Source organism: Phocoena sinus, chromosome 17 (genome assembly GCF_008692025.1).
Source record: "Phocoena sinus isolate mPhoSin1 chromosome 17, mPhoSin1.pri, whole genome shotgun sequence".
Classification (NCBI taxonomy): domain Eukaryota; kingdom Metazoa; phylum Chordata; class Mammalia; order Artiodactyla; family Phocoenidae; genus Phocoena; species Phocoena sinus.
The window spans coordinates 7,476,731-7,494,370 of NC_045779.1; the positions used below are offsets into that span (position 1 = coordinate 7,476,731).

At 43.1% G+C, this 17,640-nt stretch overlaps 1 protein-coding gene across 3 annotated transcripts in view; it reads right to left on the minus strand.

Annotated features, from left to right (window-relative positions):
* Positions 1-17,640, minus strand: part of CA8 (carbonic anhydrase 8) — a 210,623-nt gene that overhangs the window by 69,830 nt on the left and 123,153 nt on the right. For all 3 annotated transcript variants that reach the window (XM_032610212.1, XM_032610211.1, XM_032610210.1), the window contains 2 exons: positions 15,947-16,138; positions 3,827-3,951 (listed from right to left, as the gene is read on the minus strand). In XM_032610212.1, the coding sequence (XP_032466103.1) occupies positions 3,827-3,832 (6 nt within the window). In that variant the 5' untranslated portion in view covers positions 3,833-3,951; positions 15,947-16,138. The remainder of the gene's footprint in view (positions 1-3,826; positions 3,952-15,946; positions 16,139-17,640) is intronic.

Below are 17,640 nucleotides of genomic sequence, written 5' to 3' on the forward strand. Positions count from 1 at the left end.
AGCAGAAACCTGGAGTATTCGTAATAGAATTCGGTTACAAGATGAAAGCATGGCAAAAAGTGTCAGGTAGCTGTGGAAGCATGTGTGTTTCTGAAAACTACAAACCTCAAGAAGGAAAAGCAGAAAGGACAAGCTTTATCTATTTTGCTGAGTACAAGAGCTGCAGTTTAAATTGTTAGGGACTTCCCTGGTGGTCCAGTGGTAAAGAATCCACCTTACAATGCAGGGGACGCGGGTTTGCTCCCTGGTCAGGGAACTAAGATCCCACAGGCCGCGGGGCAACTAAGCCCACACAGCACAACTCCTGAGCTCACGTGCCTCAACTAGAGCCCGCGTGCCACAAACTACAGAGCCCGCATGCTCTGGACTCCACGTGCCACAACTAGAGAGAGAAAACCAAACGCCACAACCAAAGATTCCACGTGCCTCAGTGAAGATCCCGTGTGCCACAACAAAGACCGACGCAGCCAGAAAAATAGATTAAATAAATAACTCTTTTTTAAAATAAATAAATAAATAAATTGTTTAATGTCACAAACTGTGTTAATATTTGAAGTGATGTGGGTGCTGACTACTCGTAGCATCAAAAATATATTCAGGATTGCGTTTATACCTGTATTTATAATTTTAAAAAGTCAAGAGGGGAGCTTGATGAGCTTCTGTTAAAAGCCATTCCCACGTTATATGTAACAGACAAGGTAATTATTTGTTTACAGATGGCTGCTGAATAAACCATCCATTTAAGTTTAAGTGAGATCAGCAAAAAGGAAATACGTATTGATGTGTCTTTTGGAGATTAAAGTTAGTCTTAAAATGTAAATAAGATATGGAAACTGTCCTAAAAAATTATTTTTTTAAATCACATACCGGGTAAACAGTGCCCTCACTCTCCACTGTCCTATTGGCTATGTCCTTGGGTTCCAAGCGGCCCTGATGGCAGTACAGAACAGGGGGATGGTGGGAAGTTACCTACTTATCCCCACATTAGGCATCTCATTCCCTCCCAGACTATTCTACATGGAGTCCCTCTCTCCTCTCCTTCACCAGCTCGGCCCTCTCCGCCTGAAAACCCAGCTCGCTCTTCACAGCCTCCATTAAAACAAAACAGAAAGCACCTGACTCACAGCTATGCCCCTCAAACTGTGCACCCAAAAGACTGATGCACTCCACAGGATCCAGCACTAAACAAACGTCAGATGACTGACAGAAGTATTTTCTCTAGGACTGGATCAGAGATAATCTGGGATAACAAAGAATTCAAGTATTATTCATCACCTATTTTGGAAAAATTAGTCAGAAATTCCATCATCATAAGTATAAATACTTCTGCAGAAACAAAGCCTCAGGGCAGTTAAAACTTCACCAAGTAGCAGGACCAGTCTGCACGCTGGGTCCAAAATTCTATTCGACTGTGGGGCGAAGAGCACACATCACCAACTAGCCTAATCTCATGGAACTTTCCGAGGCTGTAAATTCTGTGTGTCACAGGCAAAGTTACTGAATCCCCTCCGGAAGCTGGCGCCGACCCAAGGACTCCCATCTCTCCCAAAATTTTTGATTATGAGACTGTATCTTTGAAGGCTGACTGAGATGAAAAAGCTTTTCAAACCCAAAGAAGAGGGCAGGGCCGAGGCCCTGACAGCCCAGTGTTTTCCTGCCCCTCCTCAGCCCTCCACTACCCTGCAGGTTTAGTTATTTGGGATTGTCTTGTGTCCTCCCTCCTCTTTGATATGTTCTGGTGTGAACTCTTCCCTTTCACTTTGGGTAAGGACAGGGCAACAGCCAGAGGTGACACAGAGACAGGGCTGAATTGTTTCAAGGCACTAGAAGTGATAGGATGTCTGTAGGAACTGAGAAAAAAGCCCCTAGAAAGGTTAACATTTGAAGACCCAACATCGCCCATCAAGGCCTTAAAGAAGTTGTCTCCTCTTACTGTCCTCGGCATCACATACCACATATATTATTCAACACACTGCAAGCGTTTTTCCCTCCATCCTCGAAACATTTAATATTTCACTTTTTTATTTTTATTTTTTTGGCTGCTTTGGGTCCTTGTTGCTATGCGTGGGCTTTCTCTAGCTGTGTCGAGCAGGGGCTACCCTTCATTGAGGTGCACGGGCTTTTCATTGCAGTGGCTTCTCTTTGTTGCAGAGCATGGGCTCTAGGTGCATGGGCTTCAGCAGTTGTGGCACACAGGCTCAGTAGTTGTGGCTCATGGGCTCTAGAGCACAGGCTCAGTAGCTGTAGCACAGGGGCTTAGTTGCTCCGCGGCATGTGGGATCTTCCTGGACCAGGGCTTGAACCTGTGTCCCCTGCGTTGACAGGTGGATTCTTAACCACTGTGTCACCGGGGAAGTCCTAATATTTCACTTTTAAGACCTGAGTTTTTTTAATGAAAGGGATATTTTGGGCTTTCAAAAGAAATTTTTTAATGATTGTTAAAGTAACATTGAGAAATACTTTCTCTAACTTCATTCTTTAAGGCATATATATCATTTATATAAGTCAAACAGTAGTGACTTCCAGGCAATGAGGCAGGTATGGACATGGTATCTGGCCAGGAGCAATTCCATACTTAAGTATGTGCAGTTGGGAAAGACAGACAAGGAAGACTGGTGTTTCGGCAGCCCCTGAAATGTACTATTACTTGACACTGATGGGCTATTTCCCAGGAGAGAACTGTGGTCCTTATAGAAATAAATATGAACAACAGAGACATCCTGTCAATTTCACCTATGTGGGTTGTCTCTGATGTACCTGGCACTGCACTAAATGTTGGGAGTAACACAGAGAGTGAAAGGGAGACTTTTTCTTCAGGAGCTGTCTTAGCTCGGGCTGCAATAACAAATTATCATAGACTGGAGGCTTAAACAACAGAATTTATTTCTCCCACTTCTGGAGGCTTGCAAGTCCAAGATCAAGGTGCCGACAGATCTGGTGTCTGGTGAGGGCACACTTCCTGGCTTGGAGATGGCAGTCTTCCTGTGTCCTCACCCAGCAAAAAGCAGGGAGAAGCAAACTCTCTCTGGACTCTTATCAGGGCACTAATTCCACTCATGAGGACCCCACCTTCATGACTTCTTCTAATCACCTCCCAAAGGCTCCACCTCCTAATACCATCACATCAGGGAGTAGAGTTTCAACATATGAATTTGATTGGGGGGGCGGGGATCACAAACACTTCAGTCCATAATAGGAGCCCACACTTAGTAAGAAGGACTCTTTAAACACTAAAGGTTACAATGCATGAGATCAATGTCACAGCAGCAATCCATCAAGGACACTGGGAGCACAGAAGAGGAAGAAATTAGTTAACTCTCTCTCTCTCTCTCTCTCTCTCCTCTCGCTCTCGCTCTCGCTCTCTCGCTCTCTCGCTCTCTCGCTCTCTAACTGCTTGAGGCGAATAAAACCAACTTACCAATTTTAACCGGAGTTAAACCAGACTTTTAGTTACTGTTAAGGTTTCTCCAAAAGTTATTTGTTTCCAGCTTATCATCTATTCATAGCATCCACGAAAGTGAACTCCTGAATTTGCAGAGGCAGCAGAATTTTTACAACAGTAATAATACTAAGATGAAACTTAATAGCATAGATTGCCTTTATAACCAACAGCCCATGCGCATTCTCCAAGCCCACTAGGGCTGATGTGATGGGAAGCCTCATTTGCTGCCCCAAGCTTATATTTCATGGAGCACTTTTTTATTTTAATATAAATTGATTACATTCAAGAGCTACACATCTACTTTTAAACTAAACCATTTTCAGTAAATCGCTGAATACTTTACATGAACAACAAATGTTTTACAAGCTGATTTGTTCTTCTTACCTCCATGGGAAAAGCTTTGAAATTAACTGTGTGCTCAGAACCACGCTGGTTTTCTCTTCCCCAATGAAATCTGACTTCATACAGCTCAAATTCATGCCCTTGAGGCAATGGACCTCCGGATAGAACTGAAAAAAGAAAATAACTTATATTTAATTACATCTCAAACACATTCATCAGCACATCACTATAAACACTAGGGACATTTTTTTGCCAAAAAGGTCTCATGAGCTCTGCAGAATAAACTCACATAACCAAAATGAAGAGTGAGTCACAACTGTGATATGAATTTACACTGTCATCTTAATACAGTAAAAGTTCAAAACCTCTGAAATACTTGGGAATGATATGTATATGTTAACTTCTTGTGTATTTTAGGCATAGGAGTTGACAGAAAATAAACACAGTAGCTATTTATACTCCCCGACACTTAAACTTATCATTGATCAGGGGACAAGAATGTGGTCTGAGTCTCAGGCTGACCAATAATTCGCTATAGACCTATCAATAAATTGAACCTTGTTTACAGATAATCCATTTACACGAGCAGGCTTTCAACTGAGACAACAGATGTCAGCCAACAAAATTATCCATGCAGTGAATTATTATTAAGCCAATCTGATTTTTCAACAATGAAATCACATTTTTAAAAAAGCAATCTATCATCCAGTGCCACATAAATGTGAACGAAATTGTAATAAAATATTAACAATACTTAAAATATTAAATTTAGTTCTATGGGGCCCTGTCTCTATGTCTCATTTCCGGAGATAACCCAGAACTTTGTCCCAAATAAGAGCACTCTAAAGGATGATAAAAAAAAATACATCTTGTCTTGAAGCAACGAAATACTTTGATTAGTTAACACTCCCTGATATCATATGGAAAAACCTGACATAAAGTTTATTACAAAGGGCCAATTTTGACACAAATAAAGGTTGTTTGCATTCTTCCTGTTAACAAAACTGTTCATTCTAAATGGTATCAGCTAAGAATTATTGGTTATTTTCAGCCAAGGAGCTGTCAAAATTCACCCTCTCCCCCAGATGTGGTCTCTTTGAAAGAGGTTAGTGTTCACACGTGGATTGTCATTGTGCAGGAAGCGACGGTGGCCAGACTGAGCGCCCCACTGCGGATCAGCTTTGTTCTCCATCCTTTCTCTAAACTCAAAGGAGAAGAAGGGGAGTTGGTGCAGCCGTATTTGTTTGGTTCGTTCTTCATCTAATAACTTTTCCCCAAAAGAATTTAAAGCTGCTTCCATCAAAGTTCCTATCCTGCAGCCAGATGGCATAAATCAGAAGGAAGAGCAAAGGGCAAACAAAGACAGAGGCAGAAAAGAGACGGAGCAATGAGGCCATGGCACAAATGAACATCTCGCAGACCTCGCTGAAAGTGCCCTACAGATTTGGTGCTAAGCCTCCCTCCAGCTCCAACAAAGAAGAAAACCAGCAGCAGCAAAAAGGGACTTTAATTTTTCAAGGGTTTAACCCTCACATCTGGAGGAAAGGGAAGTGCAGTGATGGCCTTTAGGATGACACCATGTGGCAAGATTGTAATGCGTTCCTCATGCTTGGTCTTTTTTTTAAGTTTCGACGCAACTCTGAGGGGTCGGTGTTATCATCCCATCGATGTGGCTGAAATGGGCTGAGCGTGAACAGCCCCGGTCATCCAGTGAGCCAGCTCCAGGAGCCTGGGACTCAAGCTTGTGACCCACAGCCCGCAGTGAGACGGGGAGACCGTGCTTTCGGTGCCTGTGAGCATGACCCAGAAAACAGTGGTCTTTAAGCCTAGATTTCTAAACTGCAGCCCCTCCTTTGAGTATTACACCTCATCCTATTTCCTGAACAATCCAAGAAAAATGTAAATACACGGCTAAAAAGGGATTACTGAATCCAGAACCACAATGCAGGCTCACTGCATCTTCTTCAATAACCACCATGCTGTGGACTGAAGGTCTAAAGTGTTTGGATCTCAACCAGAGTGCCACAGCTTCTGAACACCCTCCAAACTCACTCCCTTACCATGGCTGTCTGAACTGGGTCTTAAGAAAAACTGGCAAAGAGGCCTGGAGTCCACCCACTGCGTACCCCACCTCCCAACCAAAAAGAATAAATGGGAAAGGCTTCTTGGAGTCCTGAGGTAGCAGGTAGATGGCCCCCCGGACTGGACAGCTGGAGTTTGCCAAGTGGAATAAACTGGAGCTTTGTTTTCCCAGACACTCCAAGGACCAAGTTAATGGCGGGAGCTGAGCTCTGCTGGAGTAAAGAGATAAGATGACCCCTCCTGAGGTCAAGGAGAACTCCCCAACTGCAAATGCACAGAAAGGCTCCTCGGGAGTCAAAAAGGGAGGGGGCGTTACCCCATTCCACGCTGGACTCAATCTTGGCAAAAAGATGCACACACGTATCAGGGAAGGGCCCTGGGACAGGTCAGGTGTGGGAAAAGAAAAAAGATAATCGGCCGAAGGTAGACAAAGAGCCGGAAGAACTGCCCTATATAAATGACTCACCCACCTCTTTACTGTGCTTCTCCTCATTAGGGAGGACACCCACACCCTTTCTCTCCGGGTGTGTATTTCTGCCTTGCTTCTGTCTTAAATAAATAGTTTCTCTGTGTGCTCTCCCGCATGTTGTGCTGTGTCTCTGATAATAAACTCTGTATCTGCTTTTGCAGTTTTTGCCTCCTTGAGAAATTCATTTTTTAAACAGGGCAAGAGCCAGGGCAACTTTGCCTCTAGCCTCTAGCCCCTGGTAGACTAGCAGCTAGGATTCCTGGTTTTCACTCAGGCTACCTAGGTTCAATTCCTGGGCGGGGAACTAAAATCTCACTTCAAGCCACTGCTCACTGCTATGTCCCCGAGATCAGTCTCATGCTTGCTGCACCCCAGCCTGCACCATTTGAAATGGAAACACCCTTCACCTTGCGGGTCTACGACCCGACTTGAGGCTCTTGTCTTGGACAAGGCTTAGCTCCACACGGCCAAGGGAAAAGAAACGGGAGTACTGTGGAATGAAGCATATGTGAGATCGGAAATATATTTTCCCAAAACATTTTCATCAGGTACACACACACACATACACACAGAGTTTCTGAAACTGTTACAGAGCAGTCCCCCAGTTAGCAATGGATGAAGCTGATTCTGTCCATGATTTCAGGGGCCAAAAAGAGATCTGTGCTTCACACGTATACCCCTCACCTGACCAATGGCCAATATTTCTTTAGATTTAACCTTGGGAATAGAACTGATGTTTTAAATGCCCTGGAAATTCAAACTGCACAGATGTATGTCTTACTGGGGAGAAGTTCCAGGCCCACAGGGGTTCCACTGAAAAATATTTCAACAAATATTTTTTGATCATCTACACTGTAACAGGCACCATATTCAGTGTTTAACATACATTGATGTTGGGCTTCCCTGGTGGTGCAGTGCTTAAGAATCTGCCTGCCAATGCAGGGGTCACGGGTTTGAGCCCTGGTCCAGGAAGATCCCACATGCCTAAGAGCAACTAAGCCCGTGCGCCACAACTACTGAGCCTGTGCTCTAGGAGCCACAACTACTGAGCCTGCATGTTACAACTACTGAAGCCCACGTGCCTAGAGCTCATGCTCTGCAACAAGAGAAGCCAAGACAGTGAGAAGCCCGCGCACTGCAACGAAGAGTAGTCCCCGCTCGCCGCAACTAGAGAAAGCCCAGGCGCAGCAACGAAGACCCAACACAGCCAAAAATAAATAAATAAAATTTTTTTAAAAGATACACTGATGTTGACAAAACAGACAAAATTCACCGGCTTCATGGATCTTACATCCTATTGGGATGAAATGCGAATTTATATATTTATGAAGATCAGACTTTTACTGTGATGTTTGGTCATTACATGGTCATTATTTCAAGAAAATTATAATGAAACCAGATCCTCAGGGTCTTACATTCTATTGGGGTGAAAATGAACACAAAGAAGGGAAGCGTTTTTCCCAAGCCTGGTCCCCAAGGAGAGGTGACAAAGGGGCAGCTTTCAGCTAGGAATTGGCTCTGGTACCTTCCACTTTCGCTGCAGAAGAAGAATCCAAAGTTAAACCACACTAAAATCGCAAGGTGCTGCAAAGCCATAAAAAATGACAAAATCATGAATTCAGAATTTTATGAGGTGCCAGGTAAAAGCATTACCTGCTCATCCCCCAAGAATGATTGTGTTTACAGACTACAAATAAATAGCAGGTCTCTTCTATCCATTTGGAAACATCCTCTCAAGGCGTTATTCTTCCTTTTGACCATTTCCTTGTTTTATAAGAAAACTAGTCATACCACAAGAAGAGCACTTTTCCTACATTTATGAAGATCAAATTTTGCTTAGTCATAGTCTGTCACTATACGGCAGGTTTATTAGTTGTGGTGCCATTATGTCCAATAAAATTACAAGGAAACATGAAACTCACACTGATGACATGCTACACTTCCTGAGAACAAACTTGTGAAAAGAATACAGCATACACCGATGCCATTGCTACCACCTCCATTGTCTTTAATGCTTTTTCTTTGATAGGCACAGCCGTTACGCTTATAGACATAAAAGAGGTCCTTTCAGAAGCTTCTGCAAAATATGGGAATCCCATAGAGACATGACATATATACATTTTCCTAAATCCATTTAAGCTTCTATAATCCTTTGCTGAAAACAGATTTGCCAGATAGTTCAAAAGCTGTTTGCCCCTCATTTCATTTGAGTTCAACACACACGTTTTGAGATGGTCTCCATGCCCGGCCCTGTGCTGACCACTCAGTGTATAAAAGGAAGGATATAGTCTCAGCACTGGCAAGGCATTCTCTGTGCTTAAGGCACTAAAGGTGATTGCATCGCGGCAGTAGGGGAAAATGCACAAGGCACTCAGAGGGTGCCCAGCAGGGTCCAAGCCAAAACCAAGGGCGGTGGGGGGTGGTCAGAAAGTCAGGGAAGACTTTCTGGAAGAGATGACAGCTAAGCAGAGTCTTGAAGGGTAAGCTAACAGCAGAAGTGAGAAAGTACATTCCAAGCAGAGAGAAGAGGCTCAGAGAGGCTCAGAGATGGGAAACGGCCTGAGGGTACTCCAAGACAATGAAGTCAGAGGTACCCAGTGGCCAAAGGCAGGCCTCAAGGTGTGAACATCAGGACAGAATGGCAGCTCACGTGGAGGGGCTGGAGTTTATCGTGGAGGGAATCATCGTTAGCTTTTAAGCAGGAGGCTAATATTTTTGCATTTTAAAATATTACTCCCAGGTCCCAGGTCTGGGACTTCCCTGGCGGTCCAGTGGTTAAGACTCCACACTTCGACTGCAGGGGGCACGGGTTCGATCCCTGGTTGGGGAACTAAGATCCTGCACGCTGCGAGGCGTGGCCAAAAAAAAAAAGGGATTAATATATTACTCCCAAGGGGACTGCTCTGGTGGCGCTATCAGATTGCTATCATCTGTACCAATTTGAGGAACCTGGGATTAGAAGAATTCTAGAGGTTTCCTTCCAATCATGTCCCTCTCTCAATCCAGGAATGCTGTGTTTCGCCACTATTTATTTTCAGAATGTGAAGCTTTTACTCTTGAGTTCGTTTCTCCCACACAGTTGTAAGGCTAAGCCTGTAGATGCTATTACCTAAGGCTTTGTAACTTGTTGAAACCAGTATCATCTGTAGAGCCTCCAAGTTTCCAGAATTTGGAGTTCTCTGGCCTTCAGAGCTACTTGTTCATATGTGTATAGCTACGTATAAGAGCTTCATTTTAAAGAAAAAAAAAAAGAATCCGCGTGCCCATGCAAGGGACACAGGTTCGAGCCCTGGTCCGGGAAGATCCCACATGCTGCGTAGCAACTAAGCCCGTGAGCCACAACTACTGAGCCCGCATGCCACAACTACTGACCCTGCACTCTAGAGCCCGTGCTCCGCAACAAGAGAAGCCACCGCAGTGAGAAGCCCGCGCACCGCAACGAAGACCCATCGCAGCCAAAAATAAATAAATTTATTTAAAAAAAAAAAAATATATATATATATATATATTACTCCCAGGTCTGCATGGACAGTGTACCAGCCAAGAGCAAGCGCAGCTGTTGAAAAGGCTGCTGTCACAGCCGGCCAAAGATGGTGAGGCCAGGAGACAGAGGCTGCTGAAGCCGCAACTCCAACGTGCAGGGACACCAACGCCAATGGTCCCTGATGTGTCCCCCGAAGGATCAGAGGCCCCCAAAGTTCATTCTCAATAGGTTTAAAGATTTTATAGCCTCAGTTTAACTTTTAAGGAATCCCAAATGTATTCAGAAAGCATTCTAAAAATAGTATTAATTAGTTCTTTTTTAACGTTTGAAGTCTTAAAACAATCAATATTTTTTAAACAGTCCTTAGCTTTTAACCTACAGCTTTATTTCATATTAAAGAATAAATATCATCAGCTCATAAGTGTAGCACTAACATAACAGTAGGGAGAGGAGACCAGTTAAGCTGGGTCTGTATAAGCAAAGTGAAGGGGGTGAAGGCAACTTTCAAGTCCCCCAAAGTCAGCTAATAACACATATAATCATAAATGAATTCAAGTTTTGCTCTCCTGGCTGCCCTCATTTATAGGAACTTCTCTGAGAAGAGACAAGTGAATCTCTAATTCTGGTAGTAAGCGATCAATAAGTATACGTATTAGTGAATGGAGGGCGATCATATGAGGACCAGTGAAAGGAACTAATTACGTCCGGAAGGAAAAATGGCAACTCCACGGTATGACGATGGCAGTCAATCTTTTACAGAATGTCATGTGGAAGTACAAGTTTATGTGTTCCATGTCAGTCCAGCGTCCCAAAATAGAAACAAGGAGGGCAATCCCAGAAACTTTTCCATCTGGGGAATTACTCAAAAGCAAAATGGATCTCCTCAGTGAGGAATGATGAAGCCACCCAGCCACTTGCCAGAAGGTCGGAGATATGGGGGCTGGATTGGGGGCCTCCAGGGGCCCATCCCACTCATTGAATATGATTCAGCCCCTTTCCTAAACTCATGGGCTGCCTTAGTGGAAATCAGAACACTGAAGAAAGTAGCATACAGTCTGTGTGAGTGAGCTGCTGAAAGGTGATTGTATCACAAGAGAAAAGGGTGGAGGAAGAAACTTTGAGAAATCCTATCATTTAAGGTTAATGGGGCATGAAGAACTGGCAAAGGAAAGGCAGTCAAAATTAAGAAGAAACATCTATGACGTCATAGAGACCAACAGGAGAAAGAGTTTCCAAAAATTCCATTGCAAATGCAGCAGAATTAAAGTATTTTGAGAATTTTAAAGTGGCCACTCGAGGGCTTCCCTGGTGGCGCAGTGGTTGAGAGTCCGCCTGCCGATGCAGGGGACACGGGTTCGTGCCCCGGTCCGGGAAGATCCCACATGCCGCGGAGTGGCTGGGCACGTGAGCCGTGGCCGCTGAGCCTGCGCGTCCGGAGCCTGTGCTCCACAACGGGAGAGGCCACAACCGTGAGAGGCCCGCATACCGCAAAAAAATAATAATAATAAAAATAAATAATGTGGCCATTCGATCGTAGAATGAGATTATCAGTGACGTTCGTTTGGGAACTTTCAGCAGGGGATTGGGGGTGAAAGGCTCCTGTTCGTGACATGCCTCAAATTTAAAACCCCAGGTAGAGTTACTATATATGGGAACTACACCATTAGGATTATTTTAAAAGCTTTAATTTAGTAAATGGAAGCATTTAAATTATGCTACAATTGTTGTAATTCTTTTTGGTAATTCTGTATCCTTTTTTAATATAAACAAAGCAGAACAATTTTTTTAATTGTGCTTATTCTACAGATATTTTTATTTAAAAAAAAGCAGCATCCAAGGAAACTTCAATGCATTATTACCAAGTGAAAGAAGCCAAGCGGAAGGCTATAAAATGTATGATTCCAACTATATGACACTGTGAAAAATGCAAAGCTATGGAGACAGTATAAAGATTAGTGATCGCCAAGGGCTGGGGAGAGGAAAGGAAGAATAGAAGCGCAGAGGATTTTTAGGGCACTGAAACCATTCTATACGATGCTACAATGGTGGATACGTGTCATTAAACATTTGTTCAAGCTCATGGAATGTAAAACACCAAGAGCGAACCCTAGTGTAAACTATGGACTTGGGCGCTGAGGGTTCAGCTGTCAATGCAGGTTCATTAACTGTAACAGATGTACCCTCTGGTTACACTGTTTTCCTGCGGTCAACAACCAGATGCTGCCAGCCAGGTGTGAGCCATCACACCCCTTCCCTCAGAGAAATCCATAAACCTACAAAGGCTGCTCCAACAACACAGCCTGGTCCTATGTAACCGTGTTACTGTGACATCCCCCAGACCTCAACCCCTGCCCATGTGCAGAGCCTCTGATTCAATTTTTAGACCCATTCCTAAATATGAACAGAGAGCCAAAGATCGCTGGACATCTGAGGAGAATCTCCAACATAAAACAGAGACACCAAAACAAACAGAAGAAGGATCCCAGAATAAAACAGAGACATACGGGAAACAGAAAAGAAAGCAATACAGAAGAGAATGAAGAAAGATCCTATAATTATGAAATTAATACTGGTAGCCATATTTTCTTTAATTCATAGAACACAATTTTTTAGAAATTAAAAATATAAGAGCGGAGATTAGAAGTTTAATAGAAAGATAGAAGTTGAGGAAATCTACCAGAAAGTAGAAGAAAAAGACTTAAAAAAAAAAAACTTATCAATGAAATAATATAGGAAAATTTCTAAGAAATAAAAGACAATTATCCTGACTGAAAGGGCCCACCAAGGGCCCAGCAGAGAGACACACAAGATATGCAAACAATTACTCTCACAAGCCCTTCTTCTCAGCAAGTTATTGGGAGACGAACTGTAGAAGGGAGTAAACCAACAAATCCCTGAAATGAGGGAACAACCTCAAAAAGAGGATGTCTCATCATCCAGGAAACATGGAATTGGACACAGAGACAAGCCAAGGGACTTCCTAGGCCTGAGGTCCAGGGAGCTGTGGGTGATGGCAGTCCAGATGGGCTGAAAAGGGGAAGGATGGATGAGAGGACTGGAAGGACTTTTTGAATGTCCTGGGAGAAGATGTGCCTGCTAGACATCAGAGAGTTTGGAAATGAAATCATGATGGATAAACAAAAAACCAAAGAAACAAAAATATACCAACTCCGGGCAGGGGCGGGGGGGAACCCCACATTATTCAATAAAGGAAACAGAATATAGTCTCAGCTGGAAATGACAGTTACACAGTCATAATAATTAAAACACTGAGCTAATTTAAATAACAACTGTAATTTAAGTACACAGGGACGATGGGGGGGGCAAACCCACAATGGGAGAGGGTAATAAGAGAGCTAGACTCGTCGTCCATCATAGGGAGTTCATAGATACCTTAAATATCAAAGCACGACAGTATAAATATGCTATTAAGAAACGTGGAAGTGGGGCTTCCCTGGTGGCGCAGTGGTTGAGAGTCCGCCTGCCGATGCAGGGGACGCGGGTTCGTGCCCCGGTCCAGGAGGATCCCACATGCCGTGGAGCAGCTGGGCCCGTGAGCCATGGCCGCTGAGCCTGCGCGTCCGGAGCCTGTGCTCCGCAATGGGAGAGGCCACAACAGTGAGAGGCCCGCATACCGCAAAAAAAAAAAGAAATGTGGAAGTGACAGCAAGTAAAACAGCTAAGAGATGAAAGTGGTCGTAATCAAGGCAAACAATTTTAAGTGGGGAGGGGTGGGTTATAACCAGAAGCAGAAACAAATATAGTACTAGCCAACTATTTAAATTATATTTACATTCTATCTTGATAAAGATAAAGCTTGAATTAAATAAATGAAATACAGGGTGTTCAGGGCTTGCAGACCATTCCTTTGAAAAACTTATATATGCTAGGAAGCAAATAAATAAGCTGGTCCAGGCATGGGATTTTTTTGGTTACTTTTTTTTAAAGCTTGGAGAAACACTGAAAGGGAAGAAACAACAAAGAAGTGATTATACTGGCAGAAAGGAGCCAGGCATCTGAAGGAGCAAGGCCTCCAAGGAGTCAGAAGTAAGGGGTCTGGAGTGTGCACGTCAAATCAGACCCAGACAAAAATACAGACAGCTCTTCCTCGGCGGTCAGGGTGGACCCAGTGGGCGGAGAGTCGAAACACTGCTTGATCGGCTCTGTTTTGGGAGGCGATAGGGGGCCAAGGAAAAGGTTGACTTGAGAAGTTACCAGAAGAAAATGGTCAACTCAATGTGATGGAGTAAATTTGATCTTCGAGCAGGAATGGACACAGAGTCTTAACTGACAGCGTTTGGACTCAGTCATTCCTCTACGCTCCCACGATACTTTATAACACCATGTCGTATTTACACTGATGCGCTAAGCGACTGTGTTTTCATCAATATGAATCCTCAAGAACCTTCTTATCCATTTGTATACAAACCAACATTCAATCACCATGATGCTTGATGTGAAATGCAAGTTAGTTGTATAGATATATAAACGTTTATTTCCAGAAGTGAAAAAGCATGTCAACATACCAATAAACCTTAAAACGTAATACCAACATTACCTTAAAATGTTTCTTATGTCAGGACAGTCAGCATACAATAATTTTACTATATATTTTATAAATAATACATAACGTCCCATCATAGATAACCCCCCCAAAAAAATCTGATTTAAGTTCAAATTTACATCTGAAGCTGTCTTCTTTGACTACACCCACACAACACCTAGATTCTGTTTTGGGTGACGCCCATACCTTGACTAGACTCAGAGCAGCTGGGAAGACTCTACATTAAAGCTCAGGAACATTCACAATGAATAAAATATCCATAGTTGGTAATCAATACCTGCCCTGCCTAATAATAAACCCAAAGATTTTATGGCTTGAAATATCAAATTTATCGATTCAGAATTAATTTAAGTACAGTCGATCTCTGTTTATCAAATGCTTCCTAGTATTTCAACGTACTCCTAGTTTTACATTCTTTCCAAGAGGGAAATAGAGTTACTATTCACTATGAAAAGCAAGATATTAATGCTAATTTTAAAATATTCCACTCTCCTCTCTCCTACATTTGAGCCAAAAGCCAATTTCCTTGGTAATTACCCAACAGCTTTTCTAAAAAACATTTCAGATCCATCTCAAATAGGTTCAGAGGGGAGGAAGAGAGTTAAAAAATAAATGAGTAAAAGAGCTTTGTTTGCCATTTAAATCTTTTGCTGAGTTTACAGGCTGTTTTTGATTGCTATTAATTAAAATTCTTCTTGTCATATTAATTTAGCAGAGAAAATTAATTTGGAAAGTCTATCTTGAATGTCAGATTATGTCAATAAATCCGAATCTTTAGTTTTACAAGTTAGTAAAACAGAGAATTATAATCATCTACATGATTTATTTTTTTTGTTTGTTTAAAATGGAAAGTTTATTTGCTCAGTACACCAAATAGACTGCAAGCACTGTCATGACAAATATACAGAAATATGCAGATCAACATAAAATAGTAATTTAGTTTAAATGAAGGGAAATCTCTTTAAATGTTATGACAACGTACTCCCAAGCATCTTTTTTTCAGTTAATTATACATTTCAGTAAAACAAACGGTAATGAATTAAGTGGAAGTTAGCTTGTGAATTTTTCTTAAAAATAAAAATCCAACCCTATTAATTCATGCCAGTTAAACACTCTAACTAAAATCTCCAAGTAAGCGTAAAAGGAGATGAAGTTAGTTACCTTTTTTGCTTGAACAGCCCCGAGGAAAATGGTTACTACAAATACAGCAGGCAAACCGTTAAGACCGACCGATCTAGAACATACTGTTAAGCTAATCAACACTTGAGGACAAAATGCAGATTGCTACACTTGCGTATGCTTTGGCTCAAATTCCACAGGGCTGGAATTTGACCAACTAAGGTTGTTCCAGTAACATCACACAACATGGAACAACCAACTGACACCTTCATCATTTCATCCTTTCATCCTTCCAAAAATGTTTCAGAAAATTATTCCCCTAAAAAATGCATCTTATAGTCTATAAAGGTATCCTGACAACAGAGCTAGGTTAGTTCTACCTTTAAGGTTACACAAGCTCTATAAACTTCTAGTTTAAGAAGCACGCAGAAACATCTAAAATACCTGATTTTGACTTCAGGATAACCTGAATGGCGTGCCCATCGTTGGCGACTTCACAGTCCCGGCAGACCACGTAATTCGGGGAGAGGCGGACATCCAGCAGTGAGGGGTCATATCGAGCTTCTCTTGAGTTCAAGTTAATGGGAGACTGGTACTCCCCATTAGCATCCGGAAACACCAAGCCCCACTCAACACCTGAGGACAAAAGGAAGCAAACTTAGAACAGACTGAAAAAATAAGTTACAGCAAAATGTAACATGGGGAAAACTAGTTTAAACACTGCTTATGATCCTTGCCATTATTAAGAAGGTTATGACTACTGTCCCTTTACAGATAAAATATGGTAATAATAATGTGTGTGAATTTTTGCATTCATATTTTGAATGATCTAATGTTATCAAATAACACATTCAAAGTCCTAGACTAATAAGATATTCTATTTGCCTACACAGAGGTACTAATTTATGGCTCTAGAAAATTTAGATCTTTAAGTGATTAGAAAAAAATGATACCACAAAAATTTCCTCTGTTCATTAGTTTAATTATGTGCAGTACTTGGGAAATTCCTGTAACACTCAGCATTCTTGGTGAGAGCCAAAAACCATAAATCTGTTGCTAGTGAATAAACACTTCTTACCAGAAATGCGAACACAGTATTCTGAAGTGTGCATATGCGTATATACGCATACCTGTATGTATGTAATATATACATAATACTCTTTTCGTATTTTTATAATTCAAGTTGTAAACTCTACGTTTGTTTCAATATATGTAGCCAACATCAGCACCAGTAGTCAGCTCTGTTAGGAGTCCTACATCTTCAGGGATACATTTAGGAAACTAAACGTTTTATTAAAAGGGCAGCCCCCGTCTTGCCAGGTCCACTGATTCAGCTCAAAACTTAGGAAGACTTGATCGGTGTCAGCATCCTCAGAGAAAAGATCAGTGGCTCAAATACTTTCTCCCCGCAGGCAAGCAAGAAACTAATAGTTTCGCTAACGCTATATGAGAAAAGAATCTGAAAAAGAATAACTATATGTAGATGCAAAACTGAATCACCTGGCTGTACATCTGAAACTAACACAACGCTCTAAATCAGCTATACGCCAATAAAACATTTTTTAAAAGAAACTAATAGTTTCACTAACGCTGTATTCTCAAGGTGTTGAGTACAGCACAGCGCGGCTCTTCTCGCTACTCGCAAGATGGAAATGTCACCGCCGCAGCCTTCAGGCTCGCCCTCCGGACCGCGGCAGATGCCAACCGCTGCCCGGCAGCAAGGCCGGGCTCCCCGACGCGAACGCCGGCGGCTGGCACCCCCGCTCTCCCCGGAGCGCCTGGTGCCCCGAAACGGGCCGGGGGCGTGCGCAAGTGTCGGGGACGCACGTGGGAAAGAGCGGACGCGGGGCGCGGCGAGCGCGCCAGAGCAGCGGGACACCAGCGGCGCCAACCTCCCGACGCGCGGCCGGTTACCTTCCTCGTAGCCCCACTCCACACCCTCCTCCTCTTCCTCCTCATCCTCCTCCTTCTCCGGGAAGGCCACGGAATCTTCGATGAAGCTCAGGTCAGCCATGGGGAGGCCGTGGGTCCCCTCGGCGCTCTCGCCTGCGGTGCCTGCGCCTCTGCGAGGCTAGCGCTCCGGAGCGCGAGGCGGCGCACAGGGCGGTGGGAGCGCGCGTGCAAGTGGGAGCGCTCCC